Source organism: Hevea brasiliensis, chromosome 2, assembly GCF_030052815.1.
Source record: "Hevea brasiliensis isolate MT/VB/25A 57/8 chromosome 2, ASM3005281v1, whole genome shotgun sequence".
Taxonomy (NCBI): Eukaryota; Viridiplantae; Streptophyta; class Magnoliopsida; order Malpighiales; family Euphorbiaceae; genus Hevea; species Hevea brasiliensis.
In genome coordinates this window covers 25,061,560-25,088,474 of record NC_079494.1, presented here as the reverse complement: position 1 = coordinate 25,088,474, position 26,915 = coordinate 25,061,560, and the positions used below count along the sequence as shown (strand labels likewise).

General features: G+C 35.7%; 1 protein-coding gene across 11 annotated transcripts; it reads left to right on the top strand.

Moving 5' to 3' along the window:
• Positions 1-538: 538 nt before the first annotated feature.
• LOC110669647 (uncharacterized) lies at positions 539-26,396 on the top strand. Of its 11 annotated transcripts, none has more exons than XM_058135073.1 (17): positions 539-672; positions 2,784-3,025; positions 3,526-3,576; positions 3,654-3,878; positions 4,894-4,992; positions 5,076-5,131; positions 5,549-5,660; positions 5,856-6,026; positions 6,353-6,592; positions 23,839-24,051; positions 24,218-24,421; positions 24,511-24,636; positions 24,753-25,052; positions 25,141-25,239; positions 25,318-25,697; positions 25,794-25,826; positions 26,084-26,396. In XM_058135073.1, coding segments are annotated over exons 2-17 (2,430 nt in total). In that variant the 5' UTR covers positions 539-672; positions 2,784-2,905; the 3' UTR covers positions 26,085-26,396. The 11 variants fall into 11 exon arrangements, with proteins under 11 accessions (XP_057991056.1, XP_057991081.1, XP_057991072.1 ...); XM_058135098.1 differs by having other exon boundaries at positions 540-672; positions 2,784-3,022; positions 3,660-3,878; XM_058135089.1 differs by having other exon boundaries at positions 540-672; positions 2,784-3,022.
• The last annotated feature ends 519 nt before the right edge of the window (positions 26,397-26,915 follow it).

Below are 26,915 nucleotides of genomic sequence, written 5' to 3'. Positions count from 1 at the left end.
CAAATTATTGTAATGTTCAAACTTATTTAATATTATTTCTGAAGACAATTGAATTGAAAATTATTTTGAATTATGGAGTTAGGAGAAATGATGTTGATTTGTGTTGTGGTAGTAGTTGATTTTGATGAAATAAATTATTGAAAGTATTTTTATAGGTGTTTGAAGAACTATTTTTCTCAAATATAGACAGTACTCTGCCGAAAATTTTCTAAAATTTGCGCAAAAATAAAAATATATAAAAATTTTAACTATTCTTTAAATTTCAAGTAAAAGTTTTTAATTTCTACCAAAAGTGCTCGCCACCTTTAAAAAGTAAGAAAATTGTTTTAAAATCCCTTATAGTGTATTTAATGGGTTATCAGAAGACGGAATCGGTAATTCATTAGGTATACTACGGGATCATGTTATGTCTTACAGAGAAGTAAGGTGTGACACAATAGGTCAATTTCAAGTATTTACATAAAGTCCTCAAAATCATGTACACAAACCCTAGTTTCAAAGTTCCAATTTGCACAAACACTACACATTCAACTCCCAAACACATCAACTTATCAAATATTCTCATGGAACCATTTTTCATCACTTAAAAGCATTAAACCTCAAGGGTTCTATGGCTGCCAAAAATCATATCTCCCTTTTCTCAAGTTTTTCTTTTTGATTTTCATGAATTTTGTACTTAGTTTAGCATGCTTCTTATATTTATAGAAGAAAGAATAGTAGTTAGAGCACTAACCTTTTGGGTGTCTTGTTAAACTTCCCTTCTACATCTTTTTATTACTATTAATGGCTTCCTTATGGAGTGGGAATGATTTTTAATGAAAGATGCTAAAAGTTTTAATGGGTAAATGAAGAAGAAATCAAGCATTAAGCTTGACAACAATGGTGGAAAAAAGGGTAGCAACCAGCCGGCCAAGGAGAGAGAGAGAAGAGGGAATAGAGTGAAGAAGAAAGGTTGGTGGGGTTTGTCTTTTATGCCTTATATATATTCTATTTTTTTGTACTTTAAATTTTTTAATTTTTCTAAGCCTTTTTCTTTTCTTTTCTTCTTCTTTTCTTTTCTAATTCAATTCATAAAGTTTTTAATTTATGTTAATTATTTTATTCTCTCAAATTTTTAATTTAACATTTAGGTCAAAATTCACCTCTGGAGTAAAAATGACCAAAATGCCCTTTATAGTGCTCATCGGGTTATTTTTATTATTTTTGTACCAATTAATAAATTCTCTTAAATTTTATTTTATTTTCTCTAAAATTTTCGTATATTTTCTTAACATTTATTCCATCAATTTATGTCTCCTTACTATAGTTTAAGTGTAGTTCCAGACATTCTGACTGTCCAAACAGACATTAGTCATCGGAACAGGAGAATGTACGGACTACCTGATATATATATATATATATATATATATATATATATGATGTGTATATATATATCTGATGTGATATATGGGTGTGTGAGTGCTCCAAATTATTGTTTATGCGAGTGTATTTGAATTTGGCTAAATATGATAATCTGTATTGCATTTCATCCTTAGATATGCATTAGTGCTGGATAGTTATAGAAATTATACTTAAAATTAATATCTTACTCTATAAGTCGAACACTCACTCCTATTAACCCTATTTTTTCAGGCTACAATATGAGTTTCTTTTTCAGAATAATCTGCTTCATTCTTTGCAGATTTATTAGCAGTTATTTATTTGTATTATTATTTTTTAAAATTATAATCTAGAACTTCGCATGTGTTAGCAGTAGTAATAATCTTATCAGGTACTCTGTAAATTTAAGTTTTGATATTTTAATAAATGTAGAATTTTTATGATATTTAAAATGTTTGCAAATGGTGGTATCAGGGTTGAGTTGGACTCCCCTAACTTTAATTTTTGATAGTTATCGAAATGAGTTGATCTAAATAAAAATGTAATATTTTATTTTATTTTATTTATAAGATGTGCCTCAGTTTTTTATTCTGGTCATAGATTTGAGAACAATAAGACTTACTATGAGCCTCGAGGACTTTATGCCAGTCCAGGTATTAATGTCAGTCAGGCCCGTGAAATCAGATTGTGACAGTATAAATCTCAATATAAATATTTAATTCAATAGTTAATTTTTTGTTTGAAATATGAAATTTTAGAAAAAATTCAATTTAATTGATTTTTTATTAATTTTGATATTTAAATGTAAAAATTTAATTTTTTATTTTAAAAGAATTTCATTTTTAAAAAAATAAAAATGAAAATAATTATGTGAACATTTATTTAAATTTTTTTTATAAATAATTTATTATAAATGAAATTGTTAAATTTATTCACGAGCTTACATTGGTTTTACTATTCTTCAAAAAAAAAAAAAAAGGTCAAACTACAATATAATTTCTTTGTAACTTTTTTAGTTCAATTTTGTCTCTCCATAAGCAAATTGAGCGCGAGAGAGAAAGACTCAAGTTTGACCCATGACCGGCGAGGAAGCTAAGCGTGAAAGAAGGGTGAGACACACGCCAAAGTAGAGCGCGTGAAATCAACATGAATTAGCGATGAAGTTGCCCTATAAATGGCGGGAGCTTGCTATCTATCGAAAAATTTCACACCCAATTATCTCTCTACTTCTCTCTCTCTCTCTCTCTCTCTCTCTCTATACTGTCAACTTTTAACTATTTACACTCCAAGCCCCTGCAATACCCTACAATCTTGCAAAACCCCCCAAATTTTTGCCTAAGGTACCCTCTTTCCCTCTCAATATATACCATTTTAATTTTTAATTATCTTCTTTTTCCTTCAAGGTCCTTTGTAAATTTCTACAATTCTAGGGTTTCATTTGATCTTTTCATACAAGCTAGGGTTTTCTTTTTTCTGCTGCGTGCTTAGATACCAGTTGAGAATTGGAGCAGTATCGGAGAATTTAATGGAGGCCGCGGCCGGTGTCGTCGCCTCACGCGGCGGTTCTCTGCCGATGCCATTGTCTAGGAAGGAGTGGCGTGCCGTTTCTGACCATCATTCCGTTCGAAACGCTGGTGATGAGGTGGTAATTTTGCTTTCGGGTTGTTCAGATTCCTGCGAAAAATGTAGGAGAGAAATTGAACGTTTGGTGTGTGGTACAAGATTTTAGCGGTTTGGTTTGATGCAAAGTTTGTAGTTTCCGTTGATTTTCTCAGCTACCAAACTTGGAGTTGGGTCATTTTTTAGTGTGCTTTTACAATATATGAACAGAACGCTTGATGTGAACAATTTGGTTTATGTGGTTTTGCCCAAGGTTTTTGAAGTAATCTGCGGGTTGAACTTCATTTTCTGTATGGAAAAATTAGTCTCCAGTAGGTTGTCGGAACCTAACTCCGATGTATAATTTCATTCTAGTGAATGTTCTTCTGTCATATTTATGAGTAACGTTGAAAACCAGCCAATAAATTTGACATCCAAATCTTTAATTCCTTCTGTTTTCTGCATTTTCTGGGTAACTTAATAAATGCTAGGATGTGTAACTTGTGTTGATCTCTGGGTCATTAATTTGGTGCTGGTTAATCACAGGAATTGGAACGATCAAATTTGGTGCAATCAGATGAGAGAACAACATGCGAGGTAATATTCTGTTGTTTTGAAAAAAGATTTTGGTTTGATGGTAATGGAAAGTGAACTTGATTTTGATGTTTATTAAGGTGCAGCATGGAAGAGAGCCTGCTGATGTGGACTTCTGTTCGATCAATGTGGATGGTAGCTTGAATAATGACATTATGCAGCAGCGAATTCATAGTATTACTAGACAAAGAGAAGAGCTGCAACATGTGGAGATTGAACTTAAAGCTCAGTTGAAGATCATGGAAATGCAGAACAGTTTTGATGCTCAAATCAAAGATCATGAAGATGCTGCTGCAAATCTTAAGGTTGAACCTTTTAAGGTTTTTTTTTTTTTTTTTTTTTTTTTTTTTTTTTTTTGTATTAACCAAAATTTTGTGGACTATTGGAGTAATTTTACCTGAGGATAAATTAAAGTATAATACTTTTTAGACATAAAACCTTAGATCAGATGTGTGAATTTGGCTGCATATCACCACCTAATCTTTAAAATTTGCTACTTGAAATTTTGTAGCTTACAACTATTGAGGTAAATTATTGGCCAAATGCATTATTCTAGCCCTAAACTTATATGTTTTAACCCATCAGACCTCGCAAAATTTTGAGGAACCTTTTACACCCTAAAAAATTCCATGTCAAGTTAGCACAATTTTGCATTAGACCAAATGTAGCAATGCGTGTGTATGACACCGTCAATGACGTGTCAATGAGGCCCTCCTGCTGAATATATGGGGCCCTCCTGGTCCCTCCCTTTTTTATTCTTTCTCCACATCTCTGTACTTTCTTGCTTCAACCCTCGCAACCTCCCTCTTCTTGCCCTGCCACTTATCTTCACTCATGACTCAATCGTGCCACTGTCAATCTAGTCAGTAGTCACCAATTGCAATACTCCAGTAACTCCATGAACAAGCCCACACTATGCTACTTTGCCTTCCATCTAAGCTAAAAGGAAACTCTCTCTTTTTTCCCGCAATAAAATCACTATTTCTTTTATTTATCTGATTACCTCTTTTCTGCAACACCAAAAGCTCCTCAACTCTCTCTTGCTTTCTTTTTAGGATTACGTTTTTGTTGACAGTGTAAGTGTGTTGATTGAGTGATTCTGTAGCTGAAATTACAAAATGAAACAAATCTTTGACCCCATTTGAGCCTCTGTCTGATCTCTCTCTCTCTCTCTCTCTCTCTCTCTCTGCCATTCTTTAACCCCATTTGGCCTTAAGTTATTCCTTAAAATTGATTTGATGTCACTGCAGTCTAGATAGTGACTACTTGATTCTTTCTCTTTCGTATGACTTCCTAGAATTGGCTTTGTTTCTTTTACAGGAACAACTCCGAGAAAGGGAACAGGTGAAACATGAATTAGAAAGGAGAATGGAAGAGAAAGAAAGAGAATTACATGCCATTAAATTGGATAATGAAGCGGTCTGGTCATGTGTTTGTTGTGCTTTTAGAGAAATTGTTTTTGGTAAACTATGCGCACTATTGTCTTGTATCATCTTTTGCAGGCCTGGGCCAAGGAAGGCCTTCTCAGAGAACAAAATAAAGAATTGGCAACATTTAGGTATTTGTTCAGAGTGGAATCCTAACATCACTTTGTTTTTATCCAAGTAACTCTACTTCCTTTTTTATGATTGAGGCAAGCTCCATCTTGTGTTAGAGATTGTAAATTAGAAACAATGTGACTAAAACAAAGGTTCCCAGAAGGCACTATGTATGTATATTTTAGGACACATATTTTATGGTTTTATGTCTTCTTTGGCCCGTTGCTCTTTTTTTTTTTTTTTTCTCCCTACGTTCAAAGATACACAATGAAATATGAATTTTGTACATTATCACATATGGAGTACCAAATTATTATTTTCTTACTGCATTACTTTCATATGGATATAAAGGCAGTGAAGGGAGGTGGTGAATAGCCAATCTGGTAATAACCTTACTTTAATCTTGTATGGACTTACTGGAAATGTTTCTTCTGCAGAAGAGAGCGGGATCATTCTGAAGCTGAAAGGGCACAGCATATACAGCAAATACGGGACCTTCAAGAACATGTTCAAGAAAAAGAGAGGCAGATTCTTGAATTGCAGGAACAGGTCTATTGATTGGACATTTACAGATCTGGTTCTTCATTAAGAGTACAATTTATGATGGCTAATGGCTATTGAAAATTGCAAATTTAGTATATGAATTTGTGTTCTTCATGGATTCCTCCATTATCAAATTGTTGACCAATTAAGTTATTTAACCATGTGAGGATTGGGAGGTCTAATATTGATTTTATTTTTCAGCATAGAGCTGATCAGGAGACAATATTTTTGAAGGATGAACAATTGAAAATTTGGATTGCACGCGTTCAGGAGATGGATGCCTTGCAATCTACTACAAACCACTCGCTGCAAGTTGAATTACGAGAACGTACAGAACAATATAATCAGCTATGGTTGGGTTGTCAAAGACAGGTTGACTTGCAATCAGTTCTTTTGGCATTTAGACAGATGTTGGCTTATATTACATTTGTGTGTCCTGTATGCTTGCTTGTATCTGTACAGTTTCCTCTTTCTCTCAGCTGACTAATTGGCTTATTCATTTTACTTCTGAAATTTATTTTGATTCATTATTTTTCAAAAAAAAAAAAAAAAAAAAAAATCCTTCGTATACCTTTACTGATGCAGTATAGATAAATACTGCTACATGATAAACAGCGTGATACTGCTATTCTTGTGGCCAAAGTTTAATCATTTTTGGATTGATTTATTTGCTTCTTCCTTTGGTTTATTGATATTAGTTAGCAGAGATGGAGAGACTTCATTTGCATACTGTACAACAGCTTCATCTTGAGCTAGCTGATACAAGAGAAAGGAGTGGATCTTACCCTGAAGAGTCACGCATATCCCAGACAAGCTCAAAGGATATATCAAAGTTTGGTCAAAGCAATGGAAACCAACTAGATGTTAATGGAAATGGTGTAACAAGTGCTAATAATGGACCACTTCCAAATGGGAATGCAGATAATCCATCAAACCAGGTAGGATTGCTTATCATTGTGGTTATTTTATCATTGATAAGAAGTTATATCAATGCCAGTATGAGTTCTGCAGTGAGAATTTTAATAGTCATTACCATTTATAGTGTACATACACAGTGAAACCATGGGCTTAGGTGTTGAAATTTCTTTGTTTGGTTGGCTGGTTCACTTGGCATCCATATTTTGTTGCTCTACAACTATAACTTTGGCCTTTTAATAAATTTATTAGTATACTATTTAACTTTTGTGTAATTGCCAAATGTAAAGAAAAAAAAAAGAGGATAAAAGTAGAGAGGTGTTACACCTATTGATATGAAACTGAATTAAGTAATGAAAAGAGCAATGCCAATATTTATACATTAGATTGCATGACTATGGCTGGGCTTGGGCTGCTGTAACTTTGGCCAAAAGTTGCTTTTGGTATCTTCCAGGAGAAGTGTACCTTGGATGCTTTGAGTGTCTTATTGATCACTGGCCACAACTTTTGGTTGGGAGCTTGCAAATTCAACTGAACGGTACCCCAGATACACTACACATTAAAAAGAATAAAAAGTGATTTATGTTCAGAACATTGCAGTAGATCGATCAATAACCTCTTGGGGCTTCGCTTAGGCTTCAGGGTGGTTGGGGTTCTTACTAGGTCTTTTGTTGGATTCACTAAGTTTAGTTCATTTATGGCAATCACTACAAGGGATTTGTCTAATGACACGAATTTTATGTCTGCTGGTTAATGATATTGTAAAATTCTGCCACTAAAGCTACTTTTCAATGAGTACTTTTAGATTTGTTTTTTTCTAGTTTATTTTCTTTTCTTTATGCCTTGTCCCATAGGGTTCTGAGTCTGCCATAATGCTTTTAACAAAGTTCAGGCTTTCCTTCTTTGGGCATGGACTAGCTTTCCCAGTATTTGGCATCATTTTACAAGAATTGATGTCAGGCTTGTGAATAATGTCAAATCTTGCTATTTTATTTTTTTCGTTTGTTGGTTCATTGTGGTTTATATCTATTTGAATAGGCACTTGAGGTGCTTAAATCTACGCTTGAGCAAAATTGTATTGCTACTCTCTCTCTCTCCCTCTCTCTCTCTTCAATAACTGCCTTACTGCCATATGACATTCAGTCATAGGTGATGCAGGCTCAAGAAAAGTAACACACATTCACATGAGTGAAAATTGAGTGAAATCTCTGCTGGACTTTTATTAATAGGAATCTGAACTCTAAAACTGAAAATACGTTGGATATATGGGTATTAATCTAATAGGAAAATAACTCTACTAACCAGGAAGTTTGGATAAACTAAATTACAAAAGGAATTAGCAAATTCTAAATAAAATAGGAAGAAATCTAAATCCTACTTAGGATAGGAAAATTAAATAAATGCTAGATGAAATAGGAAACCAAAAAGAAAATCCTAATTGAAATAGGAATATATAATAAGCTAATTTGGCAGGCTAAAACTCTCCCAAACAAGTGGAAACTTTCCCAAAACAAGTGGGATAATGTTAGGACTTCTGAAAACACAATTGGAAGCGAATTTGGACTGGAAAACACATCTCCACAAGCTGCCACAGAAGGAAACATAAATTTCTGCTGTTTCTTTCACCCTTTTGCTTCATTCGATCCTCCTATGCTGTCCAACCCATGCATCAGTAGGCAGCTCCATTCTATGAGCAATGCTTGAGAAATGAATATTTAGGTTGGGCTGATAACGTGGAGCATCTGTGTAAAGATCAGTTACCTCATTTCTGTTTTAGTGCAAACTTTTGATTGTTTTAAATATGTTCATGTTGTGATTGAGGCTTATTCTTGGGCAAGTGGCACATGTTGCCTCATGTTTCAAATTTTTATAGATAACATCCTGAACTTATCAACTATAAGAATAGGAATTGGTGGTTGCACTTATTACTAAGACATGGTATTATAGTTTGAATTTTGTCAAGCTTTGGCTTTGTCTATTTGATGGAATTTCTGAAAAACATTTTCTACTTTTTCTGGCATTTGGGGTGCTTAGAAGAATTGGTCAACGGAAAACATTTTCCTAATTAAAGGGAAAATTAAGCATTGATCACCGACCACGACTAGTCATCATTGATCACTGGCAGCCACCACCAGTCATTGATGACCACGACTAGTCATCATTGATCACTGGCAGCCACCTCCAGTCATTGATGACAGAAATTGAACGAAAATTAACATTTTGTTGGTGTACTCCAAAATCTAGAAAATAATTTTTCTTTGTTTTTCGTCATTGCAACCAAACCACATAAAATAAGTTATTCTCTTGGAAAATGTTTTCCTTGGAAATATTTTCTATAGACAAGTTATTTTTTCATGAAATAAACAGAGCCTTAGTGATTCAATATATTTTTTTGAGATTTTTGGATAGCCTCATGTGATGTTGATATAGTTCAAATTGTAAAGTCAATTTGTTACTGCTTTATTATACGTATGGTAGTCTGGTATGCAGAAAGTGGATACTTATGGTTAATCTTGAGTGCATGCAGCACAACTTCAATAAAAGAATTATGATGGGTTGTAAAAGTTATACAAGTTATGAATTATGCCATGAATGTGGGATTGAATGAGGGGAAATAATTTGTTGAGAAGGATTGTTGGAGAGAGGAATTTGTATTTCAATATGTATTTGCCTTGTACACTCTTGCTATTTATATAAACAATCCTAGATACAAAAAAAATCTAGATATTCTAGGAAACTAATAAAAGAGGAAGAAGATAATTACAAGAAGGAAAGAAGAAATACAAAACAATATAATCCCTTTAATTTAGGGATTTACAATCTGGTAGGATTCCAACACTCCCCCTCAAGTTAGTTTATGTATGTTACACATGCCCAACTTGTAAACTAGAGTATGAAATATCTTGCTGTTTAAACCTTTAGTAAACGCATCAGCCACTTATTCTCTGGAAGTCACATGAGAGACATTTAAAGACCCATCAACTATTTTCTCCTTTATGAAGGGTCGATTAATCTCTATATGTTTGGTTCAATCATGTTGAACTGGGTTATGAACTATACTGATAGCAGCTTTGTTGTCGCAAAATAAGAACAAATTATTTGTTTCTAATAATCGCAACCACAATCTCTCACATAACAGCTACTAACCTTGCCTTGTCAATGAGTAAAGAGTGGATCATGATACCTTTGCTGCTTTCCTCTTGCTGTACATATGAATAAGGTTGCCTTAGGGAAGGCATGAGATCCTTACTAAGTACTTGGACCCGAATCTGATTATATTCTATGTTTAACCTAACAAGTCAGATTCGTTCTTTCTCAATCAATTTTTGAAATTTAACAACATCAGTAGTACAAATGGCTTAAAATTCTTGGTAATAGTATAGTTTCTACCACAAACCACTTAGTTTTGCAAAGTACTGAGTAATGGTCATCTCTCCTTGTTTCATACTATGAACTTTGTTTCAAAGCTCATAGATTTGTGCATCATTGTCCATCATAGAATAAGTTTGGGAGATTGCATTCCAAATAGCTGCTGCACTGTTCAACATCAAATATCCATAGGCTATTTGAGATTGTATTGAATATTAAGCTAAGACATCACAACAGAATTCTCTGATTCCCATTGACTATAAGTGGTACTCTTAGGTTCCGATTTTGTTTTATCCCCTGTGACATATCCTTGCAGTCTTCTAGCCTGAATGAATAACAAACAAGATCTTAACCATGCAAGATAGTTAGTACCGTCAAGCTTTACGAGACTGATTTGTAAAGAAAGATTGTTAGTCATGGTACCCATCTTCGTTTTTGAAATTTCTTTTTTCCCCTCAGCCATTAGAAAAAGGAACAGTAGAATAACAATACTAGAAAAAAAGCAATACAAGCTCAAACAAATAGGTCCAGGTATCAAGGTGCAAACCGGGCGAAAGGAATAGGTTGGGCATAGGTGCAATGGTCAGGGGAGAACACCGGAAGGAGATTCGGCTAGAAAAAGTTGCTGGAAGAGGGCTCACATGTTGGCATGTGGAAAACTGGAGAGATCTTGTGTCGGACCGTGAGGCCACGCACTTTGCTAGACGATGACGATTCTTTGGTGATAGACTGATTGCAGAGTGGGCTTCCTCCTAGCGTAGGCGATGACAGCTCAATCTCCCTCTATAGGTCGCTAGAAGCTTACCCACTTAGAAACCCTAGTTCCTTTAAAAAAAAATTTACGCCACTAAAAGATGGCTGTGCTTTGATACCATGTTGAGAAGGATTCTTGGAGAGAATAATTTGTATTTCAGTGTGTATTTGTCTTGTACACTCTTCCTATTTCTGTATAACAGTCCTAGATACAAAAGAAATCTAGATATTCTAGGAAACTTATGATATAGGAAGAAGATAATTACAAGAAGGAAAGAAGAAATACAATACAATACAATCTCTTTAATTTAGGGATTTACAATCTGGTAGGATTCCAACATAATTAATGGGCCATAATGTTAGTTTGCTTTAAATATATTAGGCTAACGCCTTGATTCTTATATGCTGGTTTTCAGAGTAGCTATTCTTGAGATAGAAGTTGTATTACCACACTTTTTCCTATAATTTGTATTGGCTTGTTTAGTTAATATTTCATGGTTGGCAGATGGTTTTAAATAATGTAACGTAATAGCCATTATTTATAATGTAACGGCCGTTATTTAAAATTTTTTAGCCTCTAGTCACCAATAGAAAAAAAACACCTGTAACAGCCATAACGGCCTTTACATAATGGTAGTAGTCGTTATTTACCGTCAAGTAATGGTAATGGTCCGTTATCTCACTATCTTTTTTTTGGTCCAAATGAGGGCAATAGCTCTTCCTCGTGATTTGTTTCTGGTTTAGGGAGTTTTAAGTTGTGATGTCTCACTTTCTCTCTCAACTTTAGATCTAAGATTCTCTTTCTTTCTACAAATCTTTCGCTTTTTGTCTCCTGAGCTAAGATCATAAATCATAATCTAGTTAGCTAAGATCACGAACTATCTTTCTAGTTCTACCCATCCATATCTTGCAAAAGAAGAGTTATTTATTTGTTTATTTATTTATTTTTTTTGCTTATTTGTTCATAAAAATTATGTTTATGCTAGGTTTTTTTTTTAAAATTAAATTTATAGCATGAAGCATTAGTCTATCTGATCTATACATTATTCTTTTTTTCTAATTTTGAACTGCTTTCAAATTTAGTTTTAGTAAAATACATAAGTAATTAGAAGATAACATTAAAAAAACTTTTAGGCTTTATTAATATTTGTTAAGTATAACGCTAGTTCTTTACTATCTACATATTATTTTAGTTTTAAATTAATTAATGCTAATGATGTCTAAGAATGATCGATTTAATGTCTTTATTTAATATATTTATGCTTATTATTTAGTTCATTATCTTAGTTTTATTTATATTTTTAAATATCTATTCATTTTGTGAACTTTGCAAATTTTTTTAAAAAAATTTGTGTAACGATAAGGCGCTATTGTTACGTTAAGGCCGTTACATTACTCGCGACTGTGATTGTGAATGAAATTTAAATTCATGGTTGGCAGACAAACTTTTTGGAAGTGACTATAATCCTATAATACCCCTATTATTCAAATATCATTGTATTTTATGGAAAAATTATACACCAAAAATTTGTATGTAGATATGTCAACTCATATGAAGGCTTTAGCTAAGTTATCACAATTAATGAACCATGTGGTAACAGTGGGAGAAAGTGATTAGGAAATATTACTAAGTTATCACATTAAAGATTATTAAGTTTTGTTACTTGATAAGGTTGTTTGTTGAGGTTGTCAGAAAAAAATGTGATTCTACTCCTAATTGCTCTGGACTAACTTTCCATAGTGGATCCATTGGATTACGTCATGTGTAACTTTAGTCACTTATTTATTTTACATTAATCGACATGTTCCATCTCGGAGTGTCAGATAAGGTGACCCGTTGTTTCAATATCTATATTTCTTGTGTGCAGAAGGATTATCCCATAAGATTAAATCTGCTGCCATTCTGAGGGTCTCCAATTGCGTCAGGGTCAATCAATCTCTCAGCTTGTTTTTGCAGAGGATTCCATTATCTTCTCAAAATCTGATTAGTAGAGAGTTTGTCGAAGATTTTGGATATTCTCTAGCACTATGCTTCAACTAGTGATGAGTGTGTTAATTGTGCCAAATCAGCCATTTTTTTTCAATAGTAATGCCCCACCTCGTCAAAGATATCATATTGCTTTAGTTCTCCAAATTAACAACATGCAAGGCTATGATAATTTCCTGGGTTTGCCTTCTTCCATCCTATTAAATTCGAAGAGAGTGTCAGTCAAATTATAATCAATTCATTTTAATTCAGGCTTATACAAGTAATCAGATTGCTTTACACATCAAAATGACTAGCCAAGTCAATGTTGCAACCTAACCACTTATATATTGCCCTTTTACTTCATATTGTTTCGATGTGGGATTCTAACACTCTCCCCTCAAGTGCAATCACATAGTTGTCACTTGACAATTAATTTGTATTTTTTATTTTTAACCCAACACGGGCCCAATTATACAGCCTTATGGGTGGCTGAAACCCACAACCTAGTCTAGGCTCTGATACCATATTAAATTCGGAGAGAGTGTCAGTCAGATTATAATCAATTCATTTTAATTCAGGCTTATACAAGTAATTAGATTGCTTTACACATCAAAATGACCAGCTAAGTCAATGTTACAACCTAATCACTTATATATTGCCCTTTTACTTCATATTGTTTCGATGTAGGATTCCAACACATCCCTTGATAAAAATCAAAGGCTTTTGCTCAAATCCAAGAAAGAATTCAGGCTAAGACGACAGGCTGGAAATAAAACTTTTTTCCAAGGGAGGGAAGGAAGTCCTTATTAAAGCAATAGCCACTGTAATTCCTATCTATGCCATGTCATGCTTTTTGTTACCTTCTTCCTATTGCCAATTGGTCAACAGTATTATGGCCAGTTTTTGGTGGGTCAAAACAAGGGAGAAGAAGATTCATTGGGTTTCATGGAATCGGTTATGCGAACCCAAAAAATGTGGAGGCATGGGATTTAGATATATTCAAAGCTTTAAAATGGCACTACTAGTGAAACAAAGTTGGAGAATTCTTTTTGACCCGGATTCTCTCTTGTCAAGATTGCTTAAAGAAAAATACTTCCCTTTTACCTCTTTTCTCCAAGCCCAAAGAGGATTTAGACCGGCTTAGGGATGGCAAAGCATTCTTTGGGGAAGAACTCTCCTAGAAAACGGTATTAGATGGGAAGTTTAGAATGTTTTTCCTTTCTTATGCAAACATGACCGTTGGATTCCATCTTCCTTTCCTTTTTTCCCTAAAGTGAGAGCAAATCATGACCTAGCAATCCATTGGGTCTCTAAGCTTAGAAAAGCTAATGGTAGTGCATGGAACATTCCAACGTTGAAGAGGAACTTTGAAGGGGAAGAGGTGAGATGCATCCTTGCTATCCCTTTAGGGATGTGTTTGGTAGAAGGTTAAAAAATCAAGAGTTAAATGTTACCTTTATAAGTTTTAACATTTGAAGAGGGTAATTATTAACCTAGGCCCCCAAGGTTAACATTTAAACCCTCAAGAAGGCATAAATATTAATGAGGTGAAAAATCTTTAAGTATCCAAACAACATTAATGAGAGGTTAAAAGTTATAAGGGTAATAATTACTCCTTGTTAACCTCCTATCAAACACCCCCTAAGTCTTAATCAAGGCTTGGACTGATAGAGTTAGGAACAGTCAACAAGAAAGATGTATAATTAGAAGAATATTGAATTTGTATTAAGAAGAAATGGCAGTAGCTTACACAATAACATCTCAATAACTTTTAAATACTCTCAAAACAACAAAGAAAAGAAAATAAAGAGGACAGAAAAGGTATCCAGGAGAATACTCCTGAATTAACTCAAGCTAGCCCCAACAATAGCTGATTGACAAAAGAAATTCCTCCTCCTTTTCCGCTGCATTGTTCCTTATTTAGAAGCTGGATTCTTCTCTTAATGACAAGTGGCCCTCCTTTGCTAATTCCTCTAACTGTAAAACCTTCAAAATATTCCCTTCAAGCTGTCCCATTCTAGACTCTTCTTTCTTCATATTTCTTCTATAATAAACCTTCAAAGGCTTTGGATCTTGGCTCATATTCCTTGGATCCTTAACAGGGCCTGCAACATTGCTCACCTCTTGAAGAACAGCCTTGTCCTCAAGGTTGAAATTGGGAAATTGATTAACCGCATCTGTATTACTCATCCAAGTAGGTTCCTCTTTTGGTTTGCCCTTCATTTAATTAAGAGGTGAGACTCTGGAATACCATTAACATCTGAAATTCTGTATTGCAGCACATCCTCTGGTTCAATTAGTTCCTCATACATCTCCAATCCTTTAGTTAAGTCTGGAACTACCTCAGCATGCTGCCCAACTACTTTTTTAATTTGAGAGACATGAAATACAGGATGATTTTGTGCATTTTCCGATAGCTATAACCGATAAGCCACATTCCCCACCCTTTTAACTATATTAAATGGTTCAAAATAACAAGCGGCCAGTTTAGAATTGATAACTTGCTCGAGTGTAGTTTGGCGATGAGGTTTAATTTTGAGAAAAACCGAATCACCTACATTAAATTGAACTTCCAGTGGATGCTTATTAGCCGCCTTAACCATTCTCTATTATGCTCTTGTAAGATTATAGGCTAATTGTTTCAACAATTCATCTCTAGTGGTTAAATCTCATGCTTCAACGTCTGCCTTTGTTTCTCCTGGCAAGAATTGATGAATTGTTGGAGGAAGATGACCATAAACAGCTTGAAATGGAGTCATTCCAGTAGCTATATGATAATTGGTATTATACTAGTATTTGGCCCAAGAAATCCATCAGCTCCACTGTTTAGGTTGCTTCGAAGTAAAACAATGCAAGTAAGTCTCAAGCCCTCTATTCAACACTTCAGTCTGACCATTTGTTTCTGGATGATACTCTATATTCATGCACAACTGGGTAACTTGTAAGCGGAATAATTCAGACAAAAAATGACTAAGAAAGGTAGGGCCTCTATCACTTACAATGGATCTCGGCACCCCATGAAGTCTCACAATCTCCTTGGCAAATAAATAAGCAACTATTTTAGTTGTATGAGGATGGCGCGAACACAGAAAATGCGCATATTTAGAGAAATGATCAACCACTACTAAAATGGCATCCACACCGTGCGAACGAGGCAGACCTGTAATAAAATCCATAGAAATGTCTTCCCTTACTCTAGTCGAAATGGAAAGACGTTGAAGTAATCCTGCAGGTGATGATGCTTCATTTTATTTTCTTGACATGTTAAACATTCAGCCACATATTGTTGAACACTTTTCATCATTCCAGGCCAATATAAATTTGAAGCTAGCTGCCTATAAGTGCGAAAAGCACCCGAATGGCCACCCAAGGGAGAAGAATGGAATTCATTCAACAATTTAGAAATCCACAGGATTTACCAATCTACCTTTGTAGAAGAGCCTATTTTGGACCAATGAATAATGTGCATGGGAGGCAGGATTGCATTGAAGATCTTGAATGATTTTCTAGAGACGAGAATCCTTGAGAATGTCCTTCTCAATCTGACTCTATTCCATCCATTAAGGTGAGCTAAAAACATGTAATTCGAATTCCTCCTCTCGATGGGATAAAGCATTTGTAGCTATGTTTGTGGAGCTAGCTTTATAAACAATTTTGAAAAAAATATCCCAATAATTTTGCACCCCATTTTTGCTGTGCTGGTGTTGTGATGTGTCGTTCCAAAAGATGCCGCAAACTACTTTGATTAGCATGCACCAAAAATTTTCTCCCAAGCAAATAAGGCCTCCAATGTTGGACTGCCATCACAAGAGTAATCATTTTCCTCTCATAGGATGATTTAGAAAGCACCGGTTGCGACAAAGCTTTGCTAAAATAGGCGATTGGGCGATGATCTGCATAAGAACAACACAAATGCCACTTCCAAGGCATCACATTCAACCACAAATTCTTTGGAAAAATCATGAGTAGCAAGGACCGAAGAAGGAACCAGGGCATATTTTTAGTTAGAGAAGGGCTTGTTGTGCTTCAGAATTGCAGATTAATTGACCATGTCTTTCCATCTTCAACAATTGAGTCAAAGGTTTAGCAATAATGCCATATCCTTTGATAAATCTCCGATAATACCTAGTTAACCCAAGGAAACCCCGAACTACCTTCAGAGATTTGGGTTGAGGCTAATTGATAACAGCAAAAACCTTCGAAGGATACATGGCAACTCCATGAATAGAGACAACATGACCTAAATATTCCACCGTAGTTTTCCTGAAAGAACTCTTCTTGGTGTTAACCCGAAATTCATTTTGCAATAATAATTGGAGGGCCACTCAGAGATGCTTCAAGTGATCTGCCCAAGTTTGACTATACACCAGGATATCATTGAAAAATACTAAAACAAATTGCCAGAGAAATGGCCGGAATAAATCGTTCATTGTAGGCTAAAAAGTGGCTGGCGGGTTTGTTAAACCAAATGGAATAACAACGAACTCATAATGGCCTGAATGAGTGCGAAAGGCGGTCTTGGGTATGTCATTATCCGACTCCCGAATATGATGATACCCTGACTTCAAATTCAACTTTGAGAAATATTGTGCGTTATTTAACTCATCCAGCATTTCACAGATAACCAGTGTAGGATACTTGTTAGGTATTGTCGCCTTATTGAGAGCTCGGTAATCATCGCAAAACCACCATATGTCATTTTTTTTTTTTTGTTTTTGGAACCAAAAAACTAAGCTCGAAAAAGGGCTGGAACTGGGACGTATACTGCGAGCATTTCTGCCACTGGCTTCTCAATTTTATCCTTTTGAAAATGCTCGTATTTATACGTCTTTACATTTATAGCAGAAGTGCTTGCCATCAAAGGAATCACATGATCATTAGGAAAACGAGGAGGTAAAGTAGTAGCATCTCTGAAAATGCATTGAAATTTAGGCAATAATTGAGACAACTCTTGTTGTTGGAGCCTGGTAATTTCTTCATCACAAAGAACTGGAGTATGATTTGCGGATAATTGCCACAATAAAACTAGGAAGTCCACATCCATCGCTTTATGCAATTGAGAAACAGAAACTTTAGCTCTTATAAATGAAGGATTACCGGTCAGAGTGATAGACTGACTCCTATGTATAAAGGTCATTTGCATGGTTGTCCAATTTACTCGAACTTCACCCAGTGTTCCTAACCGTGCTATACCTAAAATCTCATCAACACCTCCTAAAGGAAAAACGTAACAATCAGCTGTGACTTCCAAATTTCCCGCATCAATTTTCACATCACGACGCCCCCCCTTGGATTGAACCCTGTGGTCATCACCTAAGTGCACACCAAAAATAGGGGTAACTTCAATAGGCAAATTTAATTGAGAAACAACATTACCAGAGATGAAATTGTGACTTGCGCCACTATCAATCATGACTGTGAGTGGTAACCCTGAACCCATCCTCACAGCTTTAGTCTTCGGAGAAGATATTCCACCCATTGAATAGAATGGAAGTTCCATGCGAGTTAAATGGGCGTCATTAGCTACTGCCATAATAGGAGATTCAGAATTGACCATACCCAGATCCACATCCACATCCACATCTGGTGGTTCTTGCTCATCATGCCCAACGATTAGAGCACTTGACATTTTGCTAGAGCACTCATGCGTATGGTGATATGGCTGCTTACGTTTGTAACAGTGACCCTTAGCTTGTAAATCAAGAAATTCTTGGTGAGTATAGTATTGGGTACCTTTATTTTGGGCTAAAGTTGGGTGAGATTGAGGTGTTGTAGGCGAAGATGTGTTTTGTAGAAATTTCGATCCTCTTAGAGGAGCTTTGGCTTGAGAAGATGGAGCTGCTAAAGTTAGGAGTTTAGAGATATATGAGGAATAGTAAGGGATTTAGGCCAAATAGAATTTTCTCTAGAAAAATTGGGTGAGCCTGATTTGTGTTCAGGCCTAGTTTGTGAAGCCCACCTGTTAATGCCATCCCCTGAACTCTTCGGTGGTGACTTAGCAAAAGAAAGAAATTGATTCTCGAGCTCAATTTCACAAGCGAGATTCATGATTTGGAATAAATGAACTGAATCTTGAGAATGAATTCGTACCCAAATATCATCTCTTAAGCCACTTGAAAAAAATCCAAATACTGTTGGTTTGTTAAAACCTCAACCTGAGCTGGAAGAGCAATAAAAGCATCAATATATTCAACAACAGATTTATCTTGAGTAATAGTGGCCAAACATTCAAAGAGATTAACACGCATGTCACCCTCAAATCGCTAAAGTAATTCAATTGTGAGCTGAGCCCATGAAATATTAGAAGTGTGTTGATGTAACCATCGCATCCAATGCAGAGCGGAACCTTCCATACTAACAAAAGCAAGGTGTATCTTCATGGCATCAGTAGTGTGATGAATAACAAAGTATTGGTCAGCTCTTGCTAACCAGCCAACAGGATCCACTCCATCAAAATTAGGCAGTTTGACTTTTTTGACAGTCATAGACGAATCTTCAACTACTAAAGGTTGAGCAGTGGGAAGAATATTGGAAGTATTACCAATGGTAGGAGATTGAGTAGAAGATTCTCCTTCCACAAAAGTTATCTTACCATGAGCCATGGAAGAAAGCAAATTCCCAACTCTAGCAAAACATTGGTTTTGCTCTTTTTGAAAGGAATTCATCTGTTGCTCTTGTTCCACCCTCATGGCTGCCAATCAGTCTTGTAGACCTGATAAGTTCTCCTCTACCTCATCAACACGCCCTTCCATATGTCCCTCCATTCTGGTTTTGGTTATTGATTTTGCACAACGGCAGGTCGGACCAAATGATAGAGTTGAGAACAGTCAACAAGAAAAATGTATAATGAGAAGAATCCTGAATTTGTATCAAGGAGAAATGGCAGTAGTGTTTAGACGGTAACCTCTCAACAACTTTTAAATACTCCTAAAACAATGAAGAAAAGAAAATAAAGAGGATAGAAAAGATATCTAGGAGAATACTCCCGAACTAGCTCAAGCTAGCCCCAACAATAACTGACTGACAAAAGAAATTCCTCCTCCTTTTCTGCTGCAATATTCCTTATTTGTAAGCTGGATTCTTCCCTTAAGGAACATGTGGCCATCCTTCCACAATTCCTCTAACTGTATAACCTTCAAAATATTCCCTTCCAGCTGTCTCATTCTCGACTTTTCTTTCTTCTTCTAATTTCTTCTATAATAAACCATCGAAGGCTTTGGATCTTGGCCCATATTCCTTGGATCCTTAACAGGACCTGCAACAAATCCATGGATCATATACAATTTAGTCCAATACCATTTGGCCTTCCCTCTTATCAACTCTCTTCGAACTAGAAGTACCACAAATTCTAGTCCATCCAAACATCAACTCAACTAGGCCTTTATTCCAAAAATTTGGGGTCGGCTATATGGATTTTCTTTCTCCACTCTAAACGATTTTGGGTTAAATCCTCAAAAAATGTGTAATGCTTTTAGGTCATGTTGTATTATTCTCTTCCAAGTCAGTTTAGGTTTACCCCTTCTTTTCTTTCTATCCTTTACCCTAATGTGCTCTACTTATCTAACTGGAGCCTCCGTATGTCTATGTTTCACATGACCAAACCACCTCAATCTCCCTTATCTCAACTTATCCCCAATTGGTACCAGTCCTACATTTTGTCTAATAATCTCATTATGGGCTTTATCTAGTCTAATATGGTCACTCATTCACCTTAACATTCTCATCTCCGCAACTCTTATCTTAGACATATGACTCCTTCAGTGCTCAACACTTACTATCATATAACATGGCCAGTCGTATGGCTGTGCGGTAAAATTTTTCTTTCAACTTATTGGGAATCTTGCGATCACATAAAACTGTAGTGGCACGTCTCCGCTTCAACCATCCGACTTTAATCCTATGACTAACGTCCTCCTCACATCCTTCATCTACTTGAAGGACTGAGCCGAGATATTTAAAGTGATTACTTTGGGACAGTATCACTCCATCCAAACTAACTCCATCCAAACTAACTCCTACCCTATCACCAGTTTGGCCTTCACTGAACTTGCAATGAACTTGCAATGCATGTATTCTGTCTTCGTTCTACTTAACTTAAAGCCCTTTGACTCTAGGGTACTTCTCCAAAGGTCTAGCTTTCTATTAACTTCTCCTTGCGTCTCATCTATTCGAACTATATCATCTGCAAACATCATTCACCAAAGAATACTCTATTGTATATGTTTTGTTAATTCATCTAAAACTAATGTAAAAAGGTAAGGGCTTACAGCTGAACCTTAGTGTAATCAAACTGAGATAGGAAAATCTCTTATAAAAAGGTAAGGGCTTACAGCTGAACCTTAGTGTAATCCAACTGAGATAGGAAAATCTCTTATAAAAAGGTAAGGGCTTATAGCTGAACCTTAGTGTAATCCAACTGAGATAGGAAAATCTCGTGTCCCTTCCCACTGTGCGCACGATAGTAGTTGCTCCTTCATGCATGTCTTTTAACACTTTTATATACCTAATAGATACCCTCCTTTGTTCTAACACTCTCCATAAGATATCTCTTGAAACACTATCATAAGTCTTCTCTAAATCGATAAAAATCATGTGTAAATCTTTCCTCGCATCTCTTTATTTCTCCATCAAGCTTCTGATAAGAAAGATCGCTTCTATAGTTGAACGACCAGGCATGAAGCCAAATTGATTGGGAGAGATAGAAGTATCATGACGTAGTCGATGTTCTACAACTCTCTCCCACAACTTCATAGTATGGCTCATGAGTTTAATTTCCCTATAGTTTGAGCAACTCTGTATGTCTCCCTTATTTTTAAAAATATGTACTAAAATACTCCTCTTTCATTCATCAGTCATTTTCTTTGAATTTAGAATCTTATTAAACAATTTAGTTAACTATGCCACTCCCATATCTCCCAAACACTTCCATACTTCAATTGGTATTCCATTGGGTCCACAGACTTTACTCACTTTCATTATCTTAAGTGTTTCATTTATTTCTAAAGATCTAATCCTTCTAGTATAATTTACATTCTTTTCTATTGCTTTGTAGTCTATATTCACGTTATTATCATTTTGACTATTATTAAAGTGATCATCAAAATAATTTCTCCATCTTTCTTTAATGTCCTCATCTTTCACTGACACTTTTCCTTCTTTATCCTTAATGCACCTAACTTGATTGAGATCTTGACATTTCTTTTCTCTTCTCCTTGCTAATCTATAAATATCTTTCTCCCCTTCTTTAGTTCCAAGTTTCTCATATATACTTTTTCAAAGGCTTGCGCTCTTGCTTGACTAACTGCCTTTTTTGCTTCTTTCTTTGCTATTTTGTACTGTTCATATGCCTCATTATTATCACACTTAGGTAATTTCTTATACCATTCTCTCTCTCTTCACTGCCTTTTGTACTTCCTCATTCCATCATCATCTCTCTTTTGAGGGTGGTCCATGTTCTCTAGACTCTCAAAGTACTTTTCTAGCTACTTCTCTAATCTTTGATGCCATCTATATCCCATCCACACATCAACCCAATGATAAACTCTGGAAGCAGTTGTGGTCTCTTAACTTCCCAAATAAGATAGCCAATTTTTTTTGTGGACTTGCTGCATAGATCGGCTGCCATCTAAGGAACAGCTTCACAAAAGAGTAGCGGGGATAGATACAAATTGTGTTTTATGCAACACCATTGAATCCTCAAAACACATGTTTTTGGATTGTCCCATTGCGAGGGAAGTTTGGTTTCTTTCTTCCCTCAACTTAAGATCTTCTCTGCTGCAGGGTCAGAGCTTTGGGGAATGTTGGTCTGAAATCATTGATTTTCTGAGCCCTCATCCGTAAGGGAAGGAATTGATACTGATGGCAGCCTTCCTTCTCTGGCAGTTAAGGAATAACCGGCATAGTGCTTGTTTTTGCAATAATTCAATCTGCTCCCGAGAGATTATTAATCTAGTGAACACCCATTTTTTCGGAATCCATGGAAGCAAATATGCCAGGCTCAGATTCTGCCAACTTCCCCTCACCACAATTCATCATGGTCTCCTCCCTCCCTGATGGTTTTATCAAAATCAACTTTGATGCAGCAGTTTCTAAGCAATACAACAGAGGAGCTGTAGCAGTGATCGCAAGAGACAATAAAGGTTTTTCTCTAGGTTGGTCACAACCATATCTCAGATCCACTCATACTAGCTGTGAGCAAGGGATTCTCTAAGGTTGTTATAGAGGGTGACTCTCTTGAGATTATCCAAGCTCTGTCGGGATCCTCCATTCCTTCAATTCACATCAAAGTCATTGTGAAAGATGTTGTTTCTTTAACTGCTAATTTTAATAATTGTAAGTTTTCTTTTGTAAGGCGGCGTGGGAATATGGCTGCTCACAGTTTAGCCACGAATTCTCTGCATCATCTGTCCTTTTCTTGTAACTTCATGGAGCAGGTGCTTCTTGTTTCCTTATTTCTGCCTGGGTGAGGCAAAAGAGTTATCTTTGGCCCCAAAAAAAAAAAAAATTCCATAGGATGATTCTTAGGCTGTAGTATTGTTCCTGATGTGCAGACCTTTCAGTTGAAAAGAATTTGCAAGAGCATTTTATTGTTTTTTAAGTAGAAAAATACAAACTGAAGTTATTAATGGGAGAATCCAGTGAAGAAATTTTTTGGGTGACATTTTCTGTGGCTTTTTGTAATGCTTGTGATATAGAAACCAATAGAACAAATGGGGAATAAAGGGCTTAGACACAAATTCTGAAAGATAGAGAAACAAATTCTCAAGAGATGAGAGAAACCACTCCTTTATTTTATTAACTAAAAATTTTAATCATAGGAAAAGTCTCTAAAATGTGTAGGGAACTTAGGTATATGTAGAGTATTTGTAATCCTACTAATATTAGGATTAGGAACCCTAAATCTAATACTAATTAGGAATCACAAATCAACACGAAATTCCTAAATAGAATAAAATTTTGATTCCTACATTTTTTCCCCTAAAGTAGGTAGCAGTCCTAAAATGCCTAGCAAATTCTGCATCAGCTTAGTTGCTTATGTCCTGGACAATCAACTAACGATATTACATTGACAAGTGAAAAAACTTTACTTAGCTGATGGACCTACTTTGTCAGCAGCAAAGAAAATCATTATTCTAATGCTGTATTCATGATTTCCAACATTGTTGTGCTCTTCATTAGACCAACCATGTTGCTGGTGTTCCCATTGCACCATCGTCTTTACTTGGTATGCCTACCTACCTTCCGCCTGGACAGGTGACTGCACTGCATCCATTCATCCTGCACCAACAGGGGATTCCTCATTCTATGCCATCACATGTTCCACAATCTTATGTTGGGCATTTTCATTCAATACCAGCAATGTCATCTCTTCCACACTGGCAGAACCAGCAGGTATTATCTGATTGAAATATATTTTCTGTCCACTGTGTTATATGTGACTTGTGATATAATAATGTGTATTCTTTTCCAATTCCTGTCTGATGAAAATGTAACCTGAATTTAGTGTTTTGCCTGTGGTAATGTTAAGAATATTCTTGTTTCTCATCTTTTTTTGCAGGCCATGTCTGAGGGTGCTCAATCACCTACACAAAATCAACTCACATTATCCCAAACTGATCACAACCTTGTGAGATCAGATGCAAAGTATGAGTATGAAATGTCTGTCAATGGACAAGGTTTTCATCCAGATTATCTGGATGTTAACATCAGCCAAGGGACAGAGCCTGATCCTGTAATCTCTTCGTCCTCTAGGGAAGCTCAGGTTCTGCATATTTACATGTTGCTATCTACATGTGATATGTTTTTGTACTCATCATTGACAGGAGTATACTAAAATGTTTTCTTTTGTAGGTCCTTGAGTCAGTGGATAGAAGTTACTTGGTTGCCTCCCAACCTGAGCAGAACTTACAGCAGATTTCTTCCCAATTTAGTGATTCTTTAAATCTGAATTCTCTTGATCAAAACAGTGAAATGAAGGTTCAATACTTTTTTGCTTAAAACCCCTCTGCTTTTCTGTTACAAAGGGTTGCTTGTTTATTATTTGAAAGCAACTTGTGACTAGCTCTAACTGGTCTGAAATTGAACTCTTGCAGGAGCAAAGTGTTTTGAACTCGAGTGATCACAGGTTAGATGACCAAGTTTTGATGCAAGAACCAAGTTCTTCTGCCAGTGCACCATTATCTGAAACGTCAATGCATTCAGTTAATGTCAGTGAAGCCACAATCAATAATGGTACTGATGTAGTTTTGTCTGAAGCATTGATCTCAACAGGGCAGACAAATGTGATGACTGTAGGAAAAACTTCAGAGACTGTACTCCTTGATGAAAGATCTCTGTTAGCTTGCATAGTTCGCACAATTCCGGCTGGGGGTAGAATTCGAATCAATTCAACGGTTTGTGTCTTACAATTATAAATTGTCCATCTTAACCCGTTTAATATTTTACAAGAATTGAAGTAGTTTTCTTGGTGTCTAAGTGCAGCTACCAAATAGGCTGGGCAAGATGCTTGCACCTTTACATTGGCATGATTACAAGAAAAAATATGGAAAGCTTGATGAGTTTGTGGCTGCTCACCCAGAAGTGAGTTTCTAGAATTTGCAATTATATGTTACCTAGATTCTCATTGTCATATCTGAGAATTTCAAGTTGTGATTTCAGTTATTTTTTATTGAGGGTGACTACATTCAGCTTCGAGAAGGAGCTCAAGAAATGATAGCTGCTACAGCAGCAGTTGCTAAAGTTGCTGCATCTGCGGCTGCATCTCCTCCTTGCTCATCATTTTTGCCTTCTGTGGCTGTTACTCCAATGGCACAGTCTCACCGACTAAGGAAGGTTCCATCAAATGATTCAAAACAGCCTAACTGTGTTAGTTTTGCTGCTGCCGGGGGAATCTTAAATGTAAAAATTTTGAGTAAATTGAAAGATTCTCAGGAAATCAATGGATCAGATTTTGATAGATCAGGCACTACTGGCACTCAGAGCAAGGGTTCAATTCATGGGAGATCAAACTTGAGTTTTGCTGGAAAGCAGCAGGGCAGGTATGGTTTCAATCTTTCCAAATGCTGAATCTGTTATTGAATGGGCCTGTGGTTCCACTTAGCAGTGGCTGAAAGGCTTCTCTTGATTTATTGCAGGACAACTGGAGCTGCATTAAACTCTGAAAAATAGTAAGTAAATTAAATTACTAGCAATAATGAATTTGGCATTTTCATTTAGTTCGTCTTGCTAATTATAAAGTCTATTTTCCAATTTTTTCATAATGCACTGTATAGTATCGTACAACTATAATCATTCTATATCATGGAGGTAAGCTGTAAATGCATCTGTTGCTAGTAGCACTTTTGATATATATATATATATTGGGGGTTGTAGTTTTCTGAGTTTATTTGACTGCAAGTAATCAACTTTGTAATTTGTTTGACAGGAGGAAAAGTGCATCATATATAGATAAATATAAATGGATGTTAACAGGTGTTGTGACGGAGCATATAAAGGGATGATCTGCGGTAGAACGGGTTTATAGCTGATCAAAATTGCCAGCCGGCTTTTGCCTCCAGAATTCTCTATTGAACTTTTCAGCTGATTCTCTTTTAATTTTATGCCTTTGAAAATAGGGCAAAAAAAACATTTGTTTTCCAAAATAGAACATTCAACTATTTGAATGCACAGAGCACCTGATGGCTCTATTTGCCAATCCGTTATGGAAGTGATTCTCTGAACTGGAGGAGCTTGCTTTATTTTACTAGCATGCAACCTTAGCTTGCTTTGTGATGAAAAAAACAAAAAAACCTTCGCTTGCTTTGGGTTTAAAAATTATAATATTTTATAATAAATTGAACAAAAATAAAAATAAAAAAATCATATATATATATATATATATATATTCACTGAAAAAGTTAAAAAAAAAAGGGGGATGAAACTAAGGACTGACAAAATACATCATCAGTGCAATACTTGTGATCTCAATGTGGTCAATTTGTCGACTTAATCCTTTAAACCATATGTAGTAAAACAGTTCCATTGAAACCAAAAAAAAAAAAAAACCAAACGTTTGAATCATTCTCAATCAGTTTAAGCCACTTTAACTGGATTCAAACTTATCCTTAGCCACTCATGTTCTTGGGAAAGGAAGGAAGCTACTGGTTGGTGTGTGTGTTTATCCAGCAGACGCATCATGGGTCCAAGATAGAATGCAATACCTTCTCTATTACACGCGATACTGTGTATGCAAAGTTCCATCCAGAAAAAAAAAAGGC